This window comes from Myxocyprinus asiaticus, chromosome 22, assembly GCF_019703515.2.
Source record: "Myxocyprinus asiaticus isolate MX2 ecotype Aquarium Trade chromosome 22, UBuf_Myxa_2, whole genome shotgun sequence".
In the NCBI taxonomy this organism is placed as follows: domain Eukaryota; kingdom Metazoa; phylum Chordata; class Actinopteri; order Cypriniformes; family Catostomidae; genus Myxocyprinus; species Myxocyprinus asiaticus.
The window spans coordinates 17,421,440-17,444,675 of record NC_059365.1 but is presented as its reverse complement, the minus strand read 5'-3'; the positions used below and the strand labels follow the sequence as shown (position 1 = coordinate 17,444,675).

At 36.0% G+C, this 23,236-nt stretch overlaps 2 protein-coding genes across 4 annotated transcripts in view; both read right to left on the bottom strand.

The window, feature by feature from the left end:
- The window catches only part of LOC127413289 (microtubule-associated tumor suppressor 1 homolog), a 45,444-nt gene extending 30,825 nt beyond the window's left edge, over window positions 1-14,619 (bottom strand). For 2 of the 3 annotated variants that reach the window (XM_051650293.1, XM_051650295.1), the window contains exons 1-6: window positions 14,410-14,619; window positions 6,782-8,639; window positions 5,386-5,620; window positions 2,587-2,763; window positions 490-594; window positions 240-347 (exon numbers count right to left, since the gene is read on the bottom strand). In XM_051650293.1, coding sequence (XP_051506253.1) covers window positions 240-347; window positions 490-594; window positions 2,587-2,763; window positions 5,386-5,620; window positions 6,782-8,518 — 2,362 coding nt within the window. In that variant the 5' untranslated portion in view covers window positions 8,519-8,639; window positions 14,410-14,619. Of the gene's footprint in view, window positions 1-239; window positions 348-489; window positions 595-2,586; window positions 2,764-5,385; window positions 5,621-6,781; window positions 8,640-9,238; window positions 9,334-14,409 lie in introns of those variants that run through there. The other variant, XM_051650294.1, reaches the window with a different exon arrangement.
- Window positions 14,620-18,609: 3,990 nt separating this feature from the next.
- Window positions 18,610-21,724, bottom strand: fgl1 (fibrinogen-like 1). The gene is made up of 7 exons (XM_051649704.1): window positions 21,473-21,724; window positions 21,162-21,336; window positions 20,899-21,058; window positions 20,705-20,802; window positions 20,295-20,383; window positions 19,165-19,352; window positions 18,610-18,947 (listed from the first exon to the last, which is right to left on the bottom strand). Exons 1-7 carry the CDS (start codon window positions 21,539-21,541, stop codon window positions 18,788-18,790), a joined length of 939 nt encoding a protein of 312 aa, XP_051505664.1. The 5' UTR covers window positions 21,542-21,724; the 3' UTR covers window positions 18,610-18,787.
- Between the last annotated feature and the right edge of the window lie 1,512 nt (window positions 21,725-23,236).

Below are 23,236 nucleotides of genomic sequence, written 5' to 3'. Positions count from 1 at the left end.
ATGCTGATAGGGCGTTTCAGACTTACAGTGAACATACAGTATCTAAACAAGAGTCTGGTTCTCAATTTTTTATTAATAATAGAAAGCCTGGGTTTATCATGTGAATATGATATTGTTAAAAATATGAATAGAGTAAATGTTACATTATTAAAAGTATATTATAAAGCCACATGTGCATAGTTTCTGACACCTGCTGTAATTATGCGCTTTGAGGCAATTCATAAAATCTTATGTCTCACCTGTTGGAGTAGTAGCAGGTCTCAAGGGTCGGGTTGAGGTAGGGGTTTTCAGAGGACTGCCTGAAGATCTTGCTGAACTTTGACCTGATGATGGTGTGTTCTTAGATCCTGCTCTCGTAGCAGAAGATGTCTCATTAGGTTTAGAGTAAATCGAACCCTAATATATTCCAAATCTGACTTGACTTATCTTGATCTCCATCTGAAGATCAGAAGCTAATACTCAGTATGTTTTTGCATGCATGAGTCATACCTGATGATACACCTCTGGTGGACGGATACTGCAGCTTGGTTCTTAATAACCTGGTCCTGTTAGATGAAGGTTTACTTGAGGCTCCAACAGACGGATCTGGGTGGTCTGATTGAATAATAATAATAATAATAATAATAATAATAATAATAATTATAAAAAAAAATAATAATAATAATTACAGAAATAATAATATTATTAAAAAAAAAAATAGTAATAAAAAAATAATAATTACAAATATATTACTGAAATCTTCTACAGTGGTTTAGAACGTAATAATGTAGCCAGTGGGTATAGATATACTAAGAATTGACATGTTATCATGACAGCACACCACTCAATATCTACTGTATAACACAAAAAGAAAGTCTACTGACTGTTAGAACACACAGAAATATAACAAATATGGTATCTGGTTAAATAAACTGAGGAACAAAGAGATATTCTGTTATATATTCCATATACCTTTGAGCATAAGTGCTTAATGTACAAAAAATAAGCTTTGATGAAATAATAACTAAATTCATGGCTGGACATAAAAAAAAAGGTAACTTTACATTCCTTTACAGCATTCATTAATCCTGGTCAATGTTAATGTTACTAAAACATTTTTAAAATTAAAAGTTGTGTTAACATTAGTTAACACATAATGAACTAACACTAGCTAACAATGAACAATTGTATTTTCTTAAAATAACATTAACCAAGAATAATAAATGCTGAAAAAATATATTGTTTAATGTTAGTTCATTATATCTAAATGCATTAATTAACGTTAACAAATGAAACAAAGTGTTACCTTAAAAATTCTACTTACTTCGCCATAATTGTGTATTAGGCTTCCCATGAAAGGCAGCCAACAATGGAATAATACAAAAATGATATGATCCGATAAGGAGGCATGTCAAGAGGGTCAGATCACACTGAGGACAAGAGTTTGGCTTGTGATTCAGAGTGGAATTTTTAAAAACCTGCTCTGAAAATTCAGTCAAGGTACCTCTATGTGCAGACATGACCTTCCACAGCGAGTTCAACATAATGAAGAGAAAACAAGATCCTACAGTTAGCACTGATAGATACGTTTATGTGTACAGCTTTCTCATATCCCTCCAAGTGAACTGAGGTGGAACAAACCCTGCCTCGCAGACATCTGGCACTAACCATATCCACATAAAAACATGCCCATCAACCAATGAGAGCAGCAGATACTGAAAAGGTAAATAATCATTGTCTAATGGTACATCCTTTCTCTAGACTGACCAAATTGGCCTAAATTTTCATGACTGATTCTAATGGTCAAACTCAGCCATTGACTTAATACAAATCACTAGCAGCAATAACATTCCAAAATCAAGATGTTTCTAAAATCTAGTTGTCAAAATAGATTTAATCCTTTAGAAGGGATTTAATATTCAGGCTTTGGATTTAAGGAACCATTGGCCTAGCAGGGAATGTGGGTCAAGCTGTACAAGTATAAGGTCGATCCTATCTGAAGCAACCAATTTTGTCCGTGTTTTTTTTTTTTTAAACGTAATAATAATAATTTTTTAGAGGGTAGAGCTGGTAAGGCTGGGTTGTTGTGAAATTTGAGACATTTGAAGAAAAAAAAAAGATTTAAAGATTTGTAAAAAAATAAATGAATAAAATAAACAATTGTTTTGGTTTGTTGTATTTACAGTGGGTTACATTTAAAACAAAGAAACATTATGATATAAAATTAATAATTATTCAAGACAACTTTTCACTTATTTGTTGTGCTGATAATATTATAAGAAAAAACTTAATTAAATTACATTAGAAATATGCCAAATTTAAACATTTTCACCCATTGTCTCAGACCTTTGGAGTCCAAGCCATCTTAAGATGTGGTATGGTTTCTAACTTGTTCATGATAGATCTAGGGTCCTATGCAGCCCTCATGAATGATTTGTAACTCCATAAATTAGTAAGTGAACTAATACATTTACTGTATGGTGTTAGAATGTTGCACTCTGCATAAGCCTAAATGTGTGGGAGGATATAATCTATTAAACATGTCCAGCTCAACCCTTTTAGTCCAGTCATGTAAGTTGATCTTTACGTAATCTTCAAGAGTCTCACCTTGCTTTAGGTGTCCACTGGTCTGAGAGGAAGCACTGGAGCTCTTGGGCAGTGTTTTGGGCTTCACTGGCAATTTGGAGGCTGAACCTGTTGGGGCAGGTGTGGATGGGACAGGTCTGGAATGGGCTTCTTCTGAAACAGCACTAGTGCCCCCAGTCAAGTGGATTTTGAGCTTAACTGCAATAGGAATGTGACAGAAAATAAAGCCATTATTTTTCAGGCCATGTGTTACAAATAAACGCATAAGTGTTTGTATTGCAAATATTTGCTCTGCAAACAGTGTACTATAAAAATCTGGAATGGCAATTTTAGCACAAGCCTTTCACAACACAATGAATGTTCTGTGCCAAGTCCATGTTTACAGGAAGTTGTTTTGTCCAGAGAGTAGACACCGTTTGAATCCCTCTAGATCTCACTGAAGAGTGCAGTGATGACTGGTGACATTTTATCTAAATGTTTAACCATTTAAAGTCTATAAGTCCTCTAAAACAGCTGTATGTGTTCATCAGATTAGTTAAAAATTGACCTATTCTTAAGTGGCATGTTACATAAGATGAAAAAGCACACTCCCATGTGGCAAAGGGCTGTGGTAAAATGAATCAATGATATCAAACAAACTGGATACAGCTTGTCAGCTTTGACTAACTTGATTTACATAATTGCATTTTACTCAATAGCATTGTGCTTGATCATGTATAGAATGTTGACTAAATTATTTTAGAAAGGAATATGAATGTAAATATAAATTTTTAGACTATCAACAAATTTCAGACCACCAAAAGTTCTGCATCTGTTTTATTAAAACAAATAACAAAAAAATCTGACCTGAAACACAGAGATGTGTCCTTTAACCCCTTTTTATTAGTTATGCCCTCTGGAACTGCAGAGTTCAAGAAGGCACATATCTGTTTTTGTCTAAGAACTGTCACACCGGTTTTGTCCATTAGCAACAGGAAAAGCTTTCTTCCTATCATGTATCTCGATAAACACTGCATCCAGATTGAAAAATAAGCACACTATATCAAAACTCATTCATAAACATTTCCAAAATAATTACCTAGCCCTAAATCCAAATAAAATAATAAATATAACAATAAAACCTTTATAGATCTGACAGCACAGGATGTGTTTTACACGCGTTTAGTATTTACAGTAACAAACCATTCCAGGAAACCCTTTTCTTCTCAGCAGGCAAGAATATTTGAATAATTAGCTATGTTAAAGTCTAGCCCTCTTTAAATCGATTTAATAAAATAAATAGCTAACTTGAGACTACAATAGCTGGTTGCACAAAGCTAGTTTAACAAACTCAGAGTATCAGTATGTTTCAGGTTGAGAAAACCAGATACAGCCAGTCTGGTTTAGATCGGTTTAATCAATCTCAAGAAGCTCGGTACAAACGTTCTATGTCAACTCAGAGTTTGATCCCAAGCTCGTGGTTAAATCTGAAGCTTGTGCACATGAATGAGTGATGTTTGCTATGAACAGCCAATGGGTGAAACTTGGAGAGAGTCAGCACAATTTACTTTTCACGAGACATTCAGCGTGATTTACATCTCTACTGAAGATCGAGAGATCATTATGAAAATATGAAGAATTTTTACATTTACACAGCATGAAGAAACACCGCTGCTGCCACTGAAAACAAAAACCTGAATATAATGTGTAATTTAACTGATATTGTGAACCTATAAGACACAGGCTTATTCATTTTAAAGTGTAAAAATCTATATATATATTTTTCTAAAATGTAAAAGCCTTTATATTAATTTAAATTAAAAGCCTAATATAATTTTAAAATGTGCAAGCAATGTCACTGTGTGATAGTCTACAATATAATTTTAACCAGTATATTTGTTCTTGTGCAATATTTGTGCATGTCACACAATAAATTTGTCTTTAAAGTGTTAGAATCACCTTAAGAACACTTATGCAAACAGTATTTTTTTTCGCAATGTTTTCAGCAGTAAGCACTGCATAAAGGTACAGTATGTAAAGAAATGCAGTAATACATTTTAATGTGCTGCTCAAAAGATAAAAGGTTCTCCAATCTCTCAAATAAACCATCTTATAATATCTTACAGTATTTAGGTATGATATATTAAATCGTAACATATACATTTAAATTCCTTTAATATATCCATTTTCCTGTGAAGCGCACTTTAATTTGGACTGAGAGATACGGGGGATTGACTTTTTTGTGTCAGAGATGTCACTCACAGCTGATTGGTTCAGCATCAGTTTGTGATCTGTTACCCAGAATAAAACCTGCTCCGGAGCAGGTTAGCCATGTGGCGTAAGTTGCTATGATGTTGAACACTGGTAAAAACCGACCCACCTTCATGAGCCCGAAAAAACAGAGTTTGTTCAAACAAAACAAGCTTACTTGGGTAGCTTCGTGCAACAGGACACAGGGATACAAAAGAAAATCCAGAGTTTCAAGTGTAAAAAGTGTAAGTTACATAACAAGCTATGCCTTTGGGACCACATATGAATAAAAAACAACAACAATGAAGGTAAAGTGCATTTACTTTTATTAAAATATGGTATTACGCAAGTGTCTCTTTCCCAATATCTTTTGACCAATAAAGGATTGACATGAATGGCAATACAGCACATAAATATATTGTCAACAACGTGTGTAACACCACAGAATACAAATTGGTCAAAAATAAGATAATTAGAAAGATAATTTCAATGTGTGCATCTAAAACATGCCCTCACTCACACTCCATTGAAGTGAAAATAGACCTAAACAGGACAGAAAGAGCAAACTCTGAGTAAAATATCTTTCCTTACCCTTAGGTGTGTTAAGTCTGTTTCTGGGAGAAGGCATGTCTTGCAATGTGGTATTGCTGCCATCTTTCCCTGCTGTCCCAGGCTTGAGCTTAGTTGCAGCTGAGAGTGGCGGCCGAAGGTTTGCAGCTTGACCGTGAGCGACAGAGGTGTCTCCTGTCCTGGCTGGGGATGGCTGAGGGCCAAGCCTACCTCTACTCCACTCGCATACTGCTGCAGCCGGCCTGGAAGACACTGCCTGCAAGAGAAACTCCCTTTCAGCAACTCGCTCCCACACATGACACTCAAAGCATGCACTTCCCACACTCACGGCAGTGTTTGTCATAAGCTAAAGAGTGAGATCAATGTTCAAGCTCACACAGACTCAAAACGCAAGCTGCTAATCTAATACAGTCCCCATGGGAATTCTGAAGTTACTGCCAATTTTGTTTTTCATTCCTCTCTCCAGCTCCGTAAAAATTATGTGATGTGTGCACATGGAACACATTTTCCAGAGACTCACAGCACTAATTAAAACAATAATTACACTCTTTTCAATCTTTTGTGAATTGCAATTTGTTTGAGATGGCAGTCTTGATCCAAATATCAAAACAGACCACAAGTCAATCAAAGCTAAATGTTCTAAGGTTGACTTGGAGTTTTTACAAACAAAGAAAAGTAGGCAGGGCAAAGGTTTAAGTTTTCCTATGCCAGCATGATCATACTATGAATTCAGCAACAGTAGGTCAAAAGTGTTGCTGCTGCAATCGGACTGTGCTTACCGAAATTGGAATCACTGCCCCTGGAATGTTGAATGTATAGGCACATGTGAGCTCCAGAGCTCCAGTGGCAAAAGCAATTACTATTTTTTGTTGTAAATGTGATATAGTCAACAAGAAAGCATATTTATTATTAATAGCATTATTAACAGCACCCCCTAAACCAAACCCCAACCGTCAGTGAATTAAAAATGTGTGAAAATGCAACCTCTGAATCACACTCAACATTGTTTATGTGAATACGACTACTTCCTGGTTCCCATGGGAGCAGAACTCATGTCTTTGAAGTTGCTAACGTAACACGCTGACAGCAGTGCTAGAGAGAAATGCATTCACACTGGAATTGATGCAAAAATGTCTGATGGGGGATGGGTCTTTCAGCAATTCGGCTGAATGTGGTTGATTTCAGGGTACATGAACTTTGGGAAGCATGTCGATTTCCTGCGTGATCATGTTGGAATAGCTGGCAGCACAGTGGAAGCCTCCAGAATTATAGAAGTTCTCTAAAGAAATAATATTTGTATTTCCAACAGAGTGCACAAGCTCTGTTAATTGTAAGGTCATGAAATTTACCATCAAGCAAAAAACATTTCAACAATTTCCAACATTATATCAAGCTTAAATTGAAAACACATACTCACCAACAGACTGATTTTCAGATTTTTCCCACGACCCTTAAGTGAGTCTTTCCCTTGAGTGCCATCTTTAGAGGACTCTTGTCCATCTGCAGTTTTCTTCTTTTCACGCTGACTCCGAGAACCTCCCTTAGATAAAGTTTTTGGTGTTGCAAGGTTGTTCAAGGTCCTATTGACTTGTGCATTCTTTTCTTGTGACCCATCTTTACTTGTTTTGAAAGAGGTAGCACTTTCAGACCAATGGCGAGCTCGAGACATTGAGGCTGGACCACTTTCTTGGCAAGTGGATGAGCGTGTTCTTTTATCCGCACTGGAACCCTTTACACTTTGGGCTTGTGTGGCAGAGGTGTTGGTTACTGCAGTAGAGGTAGACTTTGTTGAAGATGACTTGCGTGGAGTAGAGCGGTCAATGGTCTGGTTGTCAGTAGCTTGAGGAACAGAGCTTGAAGCATTTGGAACAGGTACACTTGATGTCTTGAAGGGGTTTGTGGCACGAGCCAGGATTTTAGACTTTATATTACTGAAGTTAGGCTTGGAAAACCTTTTAATTTCTACTTTATTGCTTTTGCTTGCTGCCACCAATGGTGTTTTGGACTTTTGAGAGGCACTTCCTTTCTGCCTATTGATGACTTGAGCCATTGGGCTCACTGAATCGCCTTCTTTGTTGAGAGGCGATTTAGAGAGAGATGGGAGGCAAAATGTCATATTACTCACAGACTGTACTGGAGTTGATGTTTGAGCATTGCCACTGATGTCTAAATCCTCAGAAGCTGTGAAGAGCACCGTCTTCCCCTCTGCTGGAGTTGAGCGATTCGATCCACCAGTGTTGTGAGTTAACTTTTGTACATTGTGATGATGAACAGGTGTCACACATTCAAGTTTGTCAGTGCCCAGGAGCAAATTATTTTCCTCTGTCTCTCTCTGACAGTCAGAGAGACCTAAAGCCATTTGAAAGAAATCCCCCTCTATGAGGAAGGTCTTATTGTTCGATTGGATGAAGGTATGCTCCAAGCCATGATTCTTGGGGTCCTCCTGAGGCACCTTGGCTGGATGATCTTCATGAAGGCCCTCACAGACATCAGGCAACATGCCCAAAACCCCACCAAAGTCAGAGGAAATATCCAAGGAGGTCTTGGACTCCCCAAGCAGAGAGATGTTAAGAGGCTGGTCATTCTCGTGCAAGACAAAACTTTTACTCCTCATCACCATCTCACCAGAGCTCACTGAGAAGCAATTCTTGCTGGAGCCACGGCAGGATGGCTCGCAGGAGTCCACCTCAGACAGCTCTCGCTCTCCACAGTCAGGAGAGAGTTCCAAGCTCCTGTCATTGGTCTCAACATTGACACTTTCTTTGCATATCGTGGCTCCTACATCACTAGTTTTCGGGTCCACTATTAACAGTGGCATATTCTCATTCCAACTGTCAATCTTTGAATTAACTAGGTCCACAATAATTGTTCCACTTGATTTCACAACTATCTTTGAGGATGAAGTTTCTCCATTATCAGTGCAAGTAAAGGTGGCATTAGAGGTGGTTTTCCTTGTCTTTAAGTTTACCTCAGATGTGGCATCACTGATACAGTCCTCCATTTCAATATCAGGAGGACTGTCTGAACTGCCTCCACTCAAGCAGCTAGAGCTTCTAATTGAATCAGGGGAATGCTCACTTGGGCAAGTAATGTTATTTCCATTTTTGTCTTCAAAAGAAAAAGTAAGATTCATGGCTCTATGTGTGATCTCCATGTCCCTGCTGCTGTGAGCAATTTTCACATCAGAACTGTCTGAACAACCTCCTGTTTTAGGAAATTCAATCTTCTCACCAATTTGAGGACAGGACTATTTATTAATGCCCATTCGGATGTTCCTGAAAAATAAAAATAAAAGTTTTAAACATAAATGTTCAGAAATTCTATCAATACTCTATGGCCACGATTTACTAAAGGTTTGCATGTATAAAAACATGTGCAAACTTGATAGCATGCTCAAAAAAAGGTAAGAGCTGATCTACTAACTTAGTCTTGCATCTTTCAAATGTGCAAAATAGCATGTCTGGTCAATTTTTGTGTTACCACAAAATGAATATACAATTTAGAGGTGGGCCTCCAAAAGCACATAATAAAGGACGGTCTAGATGCAAATTAATCAAACTGCACCTGCAAAGTGATTTATAAAGCCTGAAAGTCATTTCAGAATCGGAACCCTGATTTGCACTTTGCTTTTTGCTGTCAATGTGACAAAAAGGAGACTTTGAGAACAGATAATACGTAGAACACCCTTCACTGACACACATAAATGTGAAATTAAATTAAAACTCATGAAAAACATTTTATTCGATTATTTTAAACTTGATATCATAACTGAAAATATCATAAGCCTACCAACAATTTATGCCCAAATTATGCCATACTTCAATGCAAAATATTTTAAGTGCCGGTTCTATCCAGTAGGCAGGCCGATACGCACCTGTATGCCAAACAGGTTTCATCTTGATCCTGTGAAACGAGCAGGGAGCGCAAGTTCTGTACCGTGTAGCTTCCAGTGTCTCTCGTGCGCATCTAACTTTGCCATGGTTAAGATAATAGCGGTTTGAAATTCAGTATTCATTTAAGTATACATCAGTGGAGCAATGGCTTAACGTGTACATAATATTGTATTTTATTTGTGAATTATAAAAATTTTAAGTGAAGTGTCATGTGCATTCTCATCAACTACTCTTACACTTGTTAAATAGCAGGGATTTTATGATGATATCAAACAGTCCTATAAATAAACATAAATGCCATATTGAATACAAATAAAATGGTATTTAGTGAGAGCTGTACTGTAATTGTATTTGGAGGGTGTGTCCAACATATTTGCACGATTTTTCTTAGAAAATCACCTGCAAAACGCCCACAACACACACACAATTTCATAGACTGCTCAAGCAAATTAGCACCCATTATTTGAGATCTTAGTAAATTGGGGCCCATGTCTATTGATGTGAAAATAATACACTGGAGCTGAAAAGAGGTGGTATTCGCTATTGGCGAAGTATATCTACAGAACAACACCCCAACCCCGGTGATACCCTGACAATTTGTGAGACCTGTTGTAATGTTGGTAGTTACAAAATAAGTAATGTACTCCTCTAAATAATTAATTGACCAATTACTTTGAATCATGAGAACTTGATACCCTGTTTAATTCTTTATATGTTTCCAAGAGAAAAACCATTATAAATGAAAGCAGCAACACTTAGGTTATCAATTTCCAGCCCCTCTTATTGTGGAACTAAAGTGATCCTTTTACAATATTTTAATATGAAAAAATCTAAAAGTTTGTTATAAAATTAACTAAAAGTATAAAAAGTAACTATTACAGCAAACATATGGTTTATTTTTGTTTCACCAGGAGAAACCCAATTAGACCAAAGGTTCCCTTTCAATGATTATCCTTGGTACACATAGGGCGTTAACAAAAAGTTAGAGCATTATAAAATAAAGTGTAACCAGAGAAGGTGCATCTATTCTATTTATAGGACCATTATTGGCAGTTACTACCAAGACTGAGCAGTCTAAAAGCCTGAATGTAACATGTTAGTTTTAGACAAATGACCAGTCAGATGGTGAGAGGGGTCAATGGGAGCAAACATATTTAGATAAGGAGTCCTGGCTGGGTGCTAATGAAAACACCTTTTTGTGTTTAGAAGGGACAGATCTAGCTCTGTGACGGTAAGGTTACAGCCCTTTTTTCAAACATAGAGGGCTTGCTGTGGATTTACACTCAAGCTAATACACATACACACACACACACACACACACTATGTATGTATGTGTATATATATATATATATATATGTATGTATGTGTATATATATATATATATATATATATATATATATATATATATATATATATATATATATATACATACATACATACACACACACACACACACACACACACGTCATCACAGGGTTTACTTGCCATGCTGTAAGTGAATAGTGACTCTGGTCTGTAAAGCTTGAAAAAGGACCAAAACAAAACAAAAAACAGTAAAGTTAACAAAAAACAACTCATGTATTATATTCAAAGTCCAAGCGATACGATCACTTAGTACAATGAACTGAACAAATTTTAAGTCATTCAAAATCATATCATTAGTAAAGCACTTACATCAAATTTGGCTTCTACATCAAACTCATTGGTCATCATCCCATCTCATGACAATCATCATGATCATTGCACAAAGTGATGGAATTGCTTTAGATGTCTTGGAATACTGCACGAGTCATATCCATTACTTTTACAATGTTTTTATGCTGTTTTTTTTTTTTTTTTTTTTTTTTTTTCCTCAAGCTTGACAGACCGGAGTCACTATTAACTTACAGCATGGCAACTAAACCCTGTGAAAAAGTTTTTAAAAATGTTACCTTTTGTGTTTAACAGAATAAAGAATGTCAAACTGGTTTGGAGTGACATTAGTAAATAATGACAGAATTTTTGGGTGAACTACTTGTTTAATACATTTCTGCAGGTCAGACTACACAACTTTGAATCTTTCATCATTTATTTTATGGTTCTGTCTCCTCAACTTAACATTACTGCATGACTCCGCAGGGGTGGAAGAGGCATGGTGTACTTTGAGGGAAAAGGCCTTGCATGCTTTAATGCACTTCTGTCAATTACAATGAGGAGAGAGGCCAGTTTATGCAAAAGCAGGGACAAGATCTTTTGAATAGGGTTGGGAATCATAAGGAATTTTACGATTCTGATTCCGATTCCTCTTAACAATTCCGGTTCCTTAATGGTTTAAGTAATTCATTTTGTACTTATTTTTTAAAAAAAGAATTATTTAGAAATGAGATATGCAATTCTTATTGCATTCACTACACTCTGCTGTCTGTTACCAAATCCAGAAATAAATTTAATACAGATCTTATAAAAGGTGTGTTTGCAGACTTTTTAAGAGACATAAATACAATCCAATAATAGATCCTTACTCTATTTTAAATAAAGAAATCTAAATCAACATGAAATGTGATGGCATATTTCATTAACTCATTTATTATTTTATAAAATTCCACTAATTACAACAAAACTTGTATATCTTTAATTATACATTGTCATATGAACAACCAGCCAGTAATATTTCCAGAGACAGTTTAGACTGTGTTTTGTAGCCTAATGTTGTACTTGAGGCTTGTGAGACTTCAACAGTTCTTATTTAATTTTGAGTTGGACATTCATAACTTGCACATCAGTATAAGATTACTTGTGTACTGGAAACGCTGTATGTTTCATGCTGTAGATTCAAAAGAACTGGCTCATTAGAATGGTTCTTTCACGATCGGACTATAACGGAAGTACCATATGCTTTGCAATGTTGATTCAAAAGAACCGGCTCCTTTGAATAATTATTTTGGGAATCGAACTGTACCGGATGCGCATACGTTTCGCGCTGTAAAAAGAGCCGACTCGAGACTTGTTCAATTGGGAATTAAATACACTGGTAGAACTGTGTGTTTTCAGAAGAGGGCAGTGCTGCTGCAGAGATGCACTGTCAGAGTATTTAAGGATGGTGTTCCAGCCACATCGGCGGAAAATTGCACGGTGAAGAACTGGAAAGAACAGAACCGAAAGTCACGAAGATCATACGATTCCGGTATTTTTTTAAAGGATGGAACCGGTTCTGAACAAGAACCGGTTCTCAGTTCCCAACCCTACAATTGAAACAACAAAACCCATATAAAAGTATGTGAACAATCAGTGATTGGAAATGCCACTTTAAATGTGGAACTACTGAGAGAACGCAGATATTACAGAGCAAAATGTACACAAATTAGAACCCTATTTTTACATGGCTTAGCTAAATGAGAACCATTTCTGTTGGTGCCAAATGATAGCATTGCGATCTGACCACCAGGTAAACATGTCTAATTCCTGAGTGACTGTAGGAAGTTGCCTTAAATTACAGGCTCGAATCGTAACACATTCTAGTAGAGGGATTATCCTCATGTTCTGCAACTTTATCAGCTGATTAGTTTATTTCACATCACATAAAAACAACAACCTGCGTATTAAGCGCATGATCATACAAAAATGTCCAGAAATTCTTACTAGGAATTTGCATTTTCGGTCCACTATCTATGACCAATAGATATTCATCTGCAGCTAATTCTGAATAATAATGAAACTAGACCCTTTAAAAGTAAGGCAAATCAAATTCCTCAGCAATGATTGCTGAACCTTAAACTATTAAAAGGCGTATTGGTTTGACTATAGATAAACTAACTCTTGCAGCAATATCACACTCTTACAGATCTGAGCAAATATTAAAAATTGATTGAACTGCCTACTTATGCCATTTTTTTACATTAAAATTTTTGAACAAAGTTAATCTTATGCCAAGCATAATGATAAAATAAGATTACAAGTTTGTTGAAATGTAAAGGCTCTAAATTTCTCTAATATTCTGATTAAAAGGGCAGTATAAGAATTCCTTCCTTGATTCACTGACTGAGTGAAAGGTTACTTTGGGAACCAACAGTGTGCTTAGTCATTTACAGTCTGACTGCTCATGCAAGGGCTGGGCATTAAAGAAACAAGAGCCCCTCTGTTAATACATTACCACTGTCTGGAGAATTATTGATGGATGTGTCTTATTTCATCTTTAAAGGAACATAAAACTGATACGTTGAACTCTCATAAAACGCAGTATTGAAATACAACGGGTGATTGATTTATACTTGTTGTTAAAGTAGCTTGACTATTCAGTGGAATCTGTTATTTAAAATGTTAGTTACAGAAAACTGCCATGGTGGGGACATAAAATTATTCTTCTGTTTAAGACATAACACAAATGGCACATGGGAAAACAAACAGAATGATCTCACAGTGAAATTGGAAAGAGTAGACCGATTTCTCTTTCGGCAAAATTGGTCCACATAGACCGAAATTTCAAAACACTGCCCCCAGTGGCCAAAGTGGTAAGTATTGTAGGGAATATGGGCACGAGTGAGCTCCATTTATGTCCAGGAGAGGTCGCCAAAAGCTAGTGGTGAAGCAAGTTGTTTTCAGCTTTACAGGACATTATACAATGAAGAGAAATGCATACATTTATAGATTCTATCCCCAAACCCAAACTTTACCTTAACCATTAGTGGAGTAAAAAAAGCAATGTTAGAGGGAAAAGTGAAACCTCCGAACCATACTCATCATCGATTATTCAAACGTGGTTACTGCCTGGCTTTGAACCCTAGTCTCCCACGCAGCTGATGCAATGCCAATCCCAGGGTACAGAAACTATCGGAAACATCATGCCCACTTCACGTGCGATCATGTTGAAACAAACAAAGCCTATAGTTTATACAACATTGCCATTGATGCAAAATAAAACAAAAGGATATTGAAAACAAGCAGAACCCTGAATAGAAACTACTCATTAAATTAATCAGAATTTAAATAAAATCAATAATCAAATCTCTCAAGCATCAAATGCCTATGACTTGTAAATTGTACCAGTACAAATGCAATCATGGATCTTTATTGGATTTTTTGAAACCTAGCTACAGTATGAAGGAAATTCTTCTCATTTCTACAGCATGTCATTGGCAATCTCTTCAAAAAACAAAATGCATAAAGAGAGCCTTACCAGCAAAACATTGTTCAGCACCATCCCATTCAGGCTCCTGCAGCACTCACAGTTCCATGTCTCAGGATCAATCCCATTAGTGCTGTGGTAAACACTACACCAGACCAAACGCACTGGCTGCTCTGCTTGTGTGCGTATATGAAGACTGCAAACACTATACTCCCTGCTCTAAAATACCCATCAACACCAGAAATCCCTCCTTTAGTCCCTCTCCAGGCCTGCAGCAATATAGTCAGTTTCATAGGAATGTGGCACAGTCCAGGCTGCTGTCAGCACACTTTTGGGCTGTCCCAGGTTACTAAAACACGCCTCTACTCGTACCACACTGTTCAAGTTCCAGCCTGGGCCCTTGACTGAACCCATTGCCAAACCTCAAGGCTAACTTTACAGGGGACAGCTACTGGTTGCCCTATCCCAGACAAGCCCCTCTGCATGGGGGGAGTGGCCAGGGCATGTCTGGCCAAAAGCAGCATATACTGTTGCTAAGCAGCCAGTAGCATTTTTGAAGGGATTTAGGCATCAGGAGTTAAATTAGGAGAAACACTATAAAACTTAATGGCAACCAAGCAGAAATATTCTGGCTTCTAATACATCCAAATCAAAAACATAGTTTTCTAGGTGTAAATATTAACGAAACAAACATATTCAAGAAAGCTGGTTGGATTTGAATGCCTTATTTATTCAATGAATGCCTCTTTCAATTCTTTGTATTGACATAGACACAATAACTTGACGTTATGTAATAGCAAGGGCCCCCCTGTCATTGGGAAGTTAGTACTATTTCTGACTAATCCGTCTTTAAACCAGACTGGGAATCCATAATTTTGGCTAACAAACCATGCCAATAAAGTGTTGGACACCAGCTTACAATGTTGCTTAATGGGTTATAAAATGAAATTAATCTCTCAGTCAAATCAAACTGTGCTTCAGCTCATGAAATTGCCTGTTTTTATTAAAGGAATAATTCAGGGTTCAATACAAGTTAAGCTCAATCGACAGCATTTTTTGGCATAATATTGAATACCACAAAAATGTATTTTGACTTCCCTCTTTTTCTTTAAAAATGCAAAAATCCAGGATCCAGTGAGGCACAGTGGAAGTGAATGGGGCCATCTCTAAATGGTAAAATACTCATGGTTTCAAAAGTACAACCACAAGACATAAACAATATGCGTGTTAACATGATTTTAGTGTGATAAAATCACTTACTAACCTTTTCTGTGTAAAGCTGTAAAATTGACTATAACTTACAACCATGACGATGTAATCGTCAACAAACCCTAAAACCCTCAAATAAATGTAAAAATAATGATTTAAACAACTTTACAGCTCAAATAATACAGAGTTTTAACAGAAGAATTTATGTAAGTGCATTTATAAAATTATAAGCTTCATATTTCTGCCTTTAAACCCTCCAAAAATTGGCCCCATTCACTTCCATTGTAAGTGGCTCTCTGTAACCTCGATTTTTGCTTTTTTTAAAGAAAAGGAGGAACGAGTCGAAATAATTTTTTTTAGGTAACCAACATTAATCCACAAATGCTGTCGACTGAGCTTAAAGCAATATTTTAGGTTTAATACAAGTTAAGTAACCATATGAGTGATTTGCTGCAGATTATTGAAGTGTAAGACGCATTAAAGTTGCATATAAAGACACATACTCCAAACTAATTAAAGAAATTATGATAAAAAAATAAAAAATAAAAATTAATTAAAAGAGTTAGAGCAGCTCATTGATCTTTAGCCCATTTATAAACATACAAACACACCAATATGATCCATCTATGTCCATATCTGCGGTGTGCGTGCACGCGCATATATACAGTATATATAAATCAGCAGGTGTGGACATAGATATAGATGGATGATGTTACATCTGTCTCTGAAAATACAGTTTATAAATATGCATCATTTAATTTTAAACATCACCAAAAAAAAAACACTACAGACAGCAAAAAATGCTAATCATTAGCCACATATAAATTCTTGTAAAAAAAAAAACAAAAAAACAATAGATCTCTTGCGGAGTTAGAAACTGATAATGCTGTTCTAAAGGGCACCTGTACTATAACCTGCTCTGGAATTCAAAGCTCCTGCCCTTTGAGCTTTCTACAGTAACTGAACACTGTATCAGGTCAAACCATGTCATGCATGTCCCACAGAATGAGCAATTAAGGGTGGATTTGAGTCACATCATATTAAAGTGGATGACAAATTAAAAAAAAAAAAAAAGCTTCCTTAACATATGTCACTATGTAAGTTGGTTCATGTCAGAAACTTTCCATTCCATCAAAAACATCCAATCTGTTTCCAAACTGTGAATGGAGTCTACTGAGAAACGAGGAGGAAAACAAGCCTACTCAATTCTTTTAAATCTAGTAACTTATTCCTGCCCAGCTCGTGTTTCTCATGAGGTCATACCTCCCTCAGAGCCACAATCTATTTCCTGATCTCTGCCCTTAAATTGTCTTTTGCACCTGACAGAGAAATATCAGAGGCCAGTATGGGATGTCTTGCAGCCCGTTCTATAAATAGCACATATGGGGGTAAACAAAGTTGTAAACCTATAGAAAGCAGCAAATCCCCAAGAAAAAGTTATACACTGACAATACAGAGTGCAATGAACGCTCAACTCGCGTAAAGATAAACATTATAAATATAATATAAGCCATAGGAGCAACTATCTTTCCAAAGTTTGCCTGACATATATGCTGTTGTGAAAAGTGACTATAAATGTGATTAAGACCGTTTGTTAATAAAAAATAAAATAAAAAACGTCATAAAGAATCTGTTTAAATTTGAATGTGGGCATAACACGGTCTGTGGAACAGCTGAAACACCTCACGCGACTAACTAGAATATCGGGGCATCTTGTTAGGAAACTGTTACCCTCACGTCTCAATTTCTCAGAGGAGCATCGGATTAACATCGTACTTACCCCGCACGTCTCAATTGTAAGAGTTATTAATTGTGGGATTCACGGATTTTCTATTGTTAACAGTAGCGCGTGCACCCGGACAGGTAGAACTCAGGTAAAGCTCATGCTCTCCTTAAATGACGTCACTGCAGGAGAGAAAGAAGCCACTGTGAATGTTCTGCTAATATTGAGGATCATTGACAACCTACCACCAAAAAATAATTTCGACTCGACCCTCCTTTTCTTAAAAAAATAAATAAATAAAACACTTAAAAATAAAAATAAATAAATAATAAAAATCGTGGTTACAGTGAGACACTTACAATGGAAGTGAATGGGGGAATTGTTTTGGAGGGTTTAGTGGCTGAAATGTGAAGCTTATAATTTTATAAAAGCACTTACATTAGTTCTATTGTTAAAAATCATGTGTTATTTGAGCTGTAAAGTTGTATAAATCGTCATTTTTACGGTCGTTTATGGGGCAATGGCCCCATTTACTTCCATTGTAAGTGCCTCACAGGAACCCAGATTTTTGCTTTTATATTTATCTATTTATTTTTAAGAAAAATTAATTCACAATTAATTTTGTGTAATCAGTATAATGCCACAAATGCTGTCAATTGAGTTTAACTTGTATTGAACCCGGAATATTCCTTTAAAGGAGCAATGTGTAACATTGACATCAAGCGTTTAAAATGGGTACTGCAGTCCAAATTCAAAATATTGGAGAGAGTTGTCTCCCCCGCCTCCCCAGACTCGAAGCTCACGCGGGTTGCCAGGTGAGGACACGCAACAGGAACGAGCAAACTGATAATGGCAAGCGACCAGCCTTACACTGTCATCTGATCAGCTAATGTATTCGTTTGTAATGTTTTTATTGTTTTCAAATTATAAACCAGCTCATGTGGATTTTGTATAACTCTGTAAATGTTAGCTAGCTGTTTGGCTGGCTTCCATGGCTGCAGCGTGCTGTGTTTGCCCGCTAACTTGTTTCAAATCTGGCAACCCGGGGTGTCTGATAACATATTATGATAATTTTATGCTTTAGTACAGTAAATATATTATATATTACACCATTAATTAAATTATAAGCTGCATTTAACATTAAATACATTATTATATTTTATACAATATACCAAAGACAAACGGAAACAAGTCTCTTGAATTTATAGTCAACCTTTAAATAATAATAATAATAATAAAAAATACAATAATAAAGGTTTTTTTTTTTTTTTTTTTTTTAATAAGGTATGATGACAAATATAAGGCAGAGGACACAACAATGACGTTTTGACAGCTTTATTGTGCTACATGCAAGCAAAGAGTTTTTTAAACTAGATTTGTAAAAAGTTAAGAATTGAACAGTTACTACAAAGCTGGACTACAATGTTATTTGGCATCGTCCACAAAGCCATCGCTTCCATAGTTCAGATATAAGTAAGTGCTCAGATATATTAGTCATTAGACATCATTGGGCTCAAAGCTTGTTGGTCTGATCTTCATCTGCACAGATTTGAGGGAGTACCACCAGCCATGCCATGGGTACCACACTATTCCATCATCAGTGACTGCGCTGTAGGGACCTTTGTGGTAGAGTCCATTCAGATTGGCAGAGTGACATCTAGAGGAATAAAAGTGAAAGAACATTAGGTAAAGTTGTTTATTTATGAGTTGCTACTCAAAATTAGAACACATGCTAATGAAGTGCCTGTATATTATCATATATTTCTATTTTTTTTATTTATTTTATTGTATTGTATTGTATCGTATTGAGCTTAATATTGTTATTGTAGTGTAGCCTACAAATATAGCTCTGTCAGAGTTACTCTGGTGCAAACCTGTTAAACCACCAGCCACTCTTGTCCTCCTGAGCACAATTGCGGTCATAACGGTCATTATCCCGGTCTCGTGTGCTGAACTTCATTCCCTGGTGGCTGGCCCACCACTGAACCTCAGGGTGATAACTTCCAGAGAGAGCATCCCCTGCATTTCCTATGTAGTGACCAAACTGCAGCTGATAATGGTTCTGACAAGACAAATGGGATGGTTAGAACATTAAACCAATAAACAGCACACAGAGCATTCACAGGTAGACTATGAAGTCAGTAAACAGTGTTGGGTAAGTTACTTGAAAATAGTAATCCACTACAAAAGACTAATTATTTCTCTAAAATTTTATTAGATTACTTTTCTACTTACTTCATTCAAAAAGTAACCAAATCACTAATTACTTTACTTTCAAGTTGCTTTCTAAAAAACTTTTCTGCTCAACAAATTCAAAATAATGTCTATATTTCTTTCTTGTTCATTGTTACACACAAGTCATACACTCAGCACCTCACATTTCTCCTACACAGTGACTCATTATGGGGCATAATTAATGTATTCTACATAAATAATATATTAGAAATAAGCATAAACCTATAATGTACTTAAAAGTAATTTAAATTAATTGAAAGTCAGTAACTCTAATCTGATAATCAAGAATTTAAATGAATTTCAAATGTAATGCATAACACTATTTTTATTTTTATTTTTATTTTTATTTTTTTTGACTAAAAAGTCATTAGATTAGAGTTACTAATTACTTTGTAAATGGATTACACCCAACACTGTCAACAAATTGCAATATTGTGTACCCACTTTTTTTTTTGTTTCTCAGTGGAAATACAACACTTATTTACCTTGTCAGTGGCCCAAAAAAGTACCTGGACAGTTAAGCCACACACACGCATGCACACACAACAGCTCTGGCATTGTTTGTTTGCAGATGCCAGTTTGTTAGATATTTTATATCTAATGCACCAACACTGAGACCAAAATTGTCCAAAAGCCTAATTTTGGGGCCACTATTTGTTTATTAGTAAACTTCACAAGGCCCCTGTCAATACATGCCACCTGTTCATTGGCACTGTATTCATCCATACATCATTAATCGCAATACTAAGAGATTAATGAAGATATCCACCTGCTCATTATCCACCTTGAATTTTTCGTACACTGCAAAACGGTGGTTCCCCTCAAAGTCTTCCAGATTGATTCTCAGGGTGTAATCGTCTGTGTAACAGAAGATGTTTTATTAAAATAAAAGTGGAAACCATTTCATAACACATTCTATATACACTCACCGAGCACTTTATTAGGAACACTTGTACACCTACTTATTCATGCGATTTTCTAATTAGCCAATCGTGTGGCAGCAGTGCAATGCATAAAATCATGCAGATATGCGTGAGGAGCTTCTGTTAATGTTCACGTTAACCATCAGAATGGGGGAGAAATGTTATCTCAGTGATTTCTATCGTGGCATGATTGTTTGTGTATTTCTGTAACTGCTGATCTCATTACATTTCGTTTTAATGTCTAGAAGTAGCTCACCTTGAGATGTCAAATAATGCAGATTATCATTTCCTAACCATAACTCTCCATTAGCAGATTGCATGTCACCAAATCCTGTTTTGTAATCATTCCAATCTCTTTTAAAAAAAAAAAAAAAAAAAAAAAAAAAAAGATTTATTCAACAGTATACATATATTTCCTCCTCACAAGCAATGATGTACATATGTCCATACCTGTCAAATGACTGATTACCATCTGAGCGTCTCTGGAATACTGTCCATCCACCCCCCTCAGTCATATCACAGAACACTCTGATCTGGGTTGGACTTGGCAAAGGTTTAATTCTGTAAAATCCACTCTGCGTGTTTCCATTTTTGAAAATCTGAGCACAGTCTACACATGACAGATTGATTTTTGTTAGTCAAAACAAATATAACATCTTTACACAAGCACACTGAATGCCAAACTCTTAACAAAATTATTATGGAGTCTTGACCCATATATTGTTTGTCTCCCAGGTCATAAAATTTGCCCTCCTTTAGGGAGAGTTCATCCCTTTGGTTGAGATTCATCAATCGTTGGATAAGTTGCTGTTGCTTTGTATCGCGAAGTTCCAGACTCTTCAACTGAGCACGAAGCCGCTCCATCTCATCTTTGCATTCTTCAGGTGACTAAACACATGTATAAACACAAATAAAGATATACAGAATGACTGCTCTGTAAATTAAATATGCAAATAAACAAACTTTTACAGGCTTTCATAAAGCAAATGTTTTACAGAAAGCAGAAGAAATTTAAATTACTTACAGAGTCTGACAAATCCAGAGTATAAAGTATCAAAATGATGAGCAAAATTGACATTTTATATGTACTCATTTTGATGCCGTATTTAAAGATGAAAAAACCCAAACTAATGATCTTGTTGATCCAGAGGGTCCAGAGTTAATTCAGAGATTCTAGAGCTCAATTCAGTTTATGCACTAAAGAACATCTACAAACTGGTCAACTTGCGCAAATGCTCCTGAGGTCTGTTCTGGGTGCCTGAAAATTTTTCCTGTGGTTGGATATACGCTACTTTGAGCTGAGTCACTCTAGAACAAAACAGATGTTTGGATAAGACAAACAGGCCCGATAACAACGGAAGTCCAAAACTAAGCTAGAATCTATACTGTAATACTGCAAACTATTAGAGGTTGACCTCAAAACAAACATTTGTCTAAGCAGAATTTGAAAAATTCTATGCAGAGTTTACTAATCAATGGAAGATCAATTTAGAGGTTATTTTTAATATAAGTCCTGAGTGTTTCGGAGTGTTTAATTTTTTTTGCTAATTCTATGAAAAATATTAAACACAGGAGTATTTGTTTACAAAACAAAATCGACCAATCCAATCCAATCCAGGAATGTCTGCCTCACAGGAACACATACCTGATTTGATACACCCATAAAGTTAAAATGGGAAAAATATGTTTGATGGCACTAGCCTTAAAGAGAGAGAAAAGCATTTCACCTCAAAGTAAAAGAATTGAGAGGATGAATCCTAAATTTCATAAATATACTGACACATTGAGTCCATGATTAACTAAAAGATTAAATTAACTCTTTGTACGAACACAGGCTGCATTAAATCATATTTTTTTGTCTTCATCTAAAGCTAGAGAGGAGGAAAATGCTGCCTGCATACAATATTCCACTCTATCGACATTGACAATTTTAGTCTGTACAGTACATTTCTGGTTATTACAATGAACAAAATAACATATCCAATATAAATCACTTCAAGATGCAAGTATTTGCACATATGCATTTAAAAAAAATAAATAATAATAATTAATTTAGGAAAACAAATACAATTGCTTTACTGCTAACATAACCATATGCAACTTCTCTGATAGAAGTAATATTTCAGCAGTTCAGAACTGCAATCAGATATATTAAATACAATTAGTTAAATTTGAAAGTGCATTTGATCAAATATCCAACAACATGCAATTGGTACATGTCTGATCCTGTCAAATTAAAATCATGCATACACTGCAAAAAATTATTTTCTTAATTAGTATTATTGTCTTGTTTTTCAGTAAAAAAAAAAAAAAAAAAAATCTAAATATTATTAAAACAAGACACACTCACTGAGCACTTTATTAGGAACACCTGTACACCTACTTATTTATGAGATTATCTAATCAGCCAATAGTGTGGCAGCAGTGCAGTGCATAAAATCATGCAGATACGGGTCAGGAGCTTCAGTTAATATTCACATCAACCATCAGAATGGGGAAAAATGTGATCTCAGTGATTTCGACCGTGGCATTATTTTTGGTGCCATCCGGGCTGGTTTGAGTATTTCTGTAACTGCTGATCTCCTGGGATTTTCACACACAACAGTCTCTAGAATTTACTCAGAATGATGCCAAAAACAATAAACATCCAGTGAGCGGCAGTTCTGCAGACGGAAACGCCTTGTTGATGAGAGTTCAACGGAGGATGGCCAGACTGGTTCGAGCTGACAGAAAGGCTACGGTAACTCAGATAGCCACTCTGTACAATCGTAGTGTACAGTATAGCATC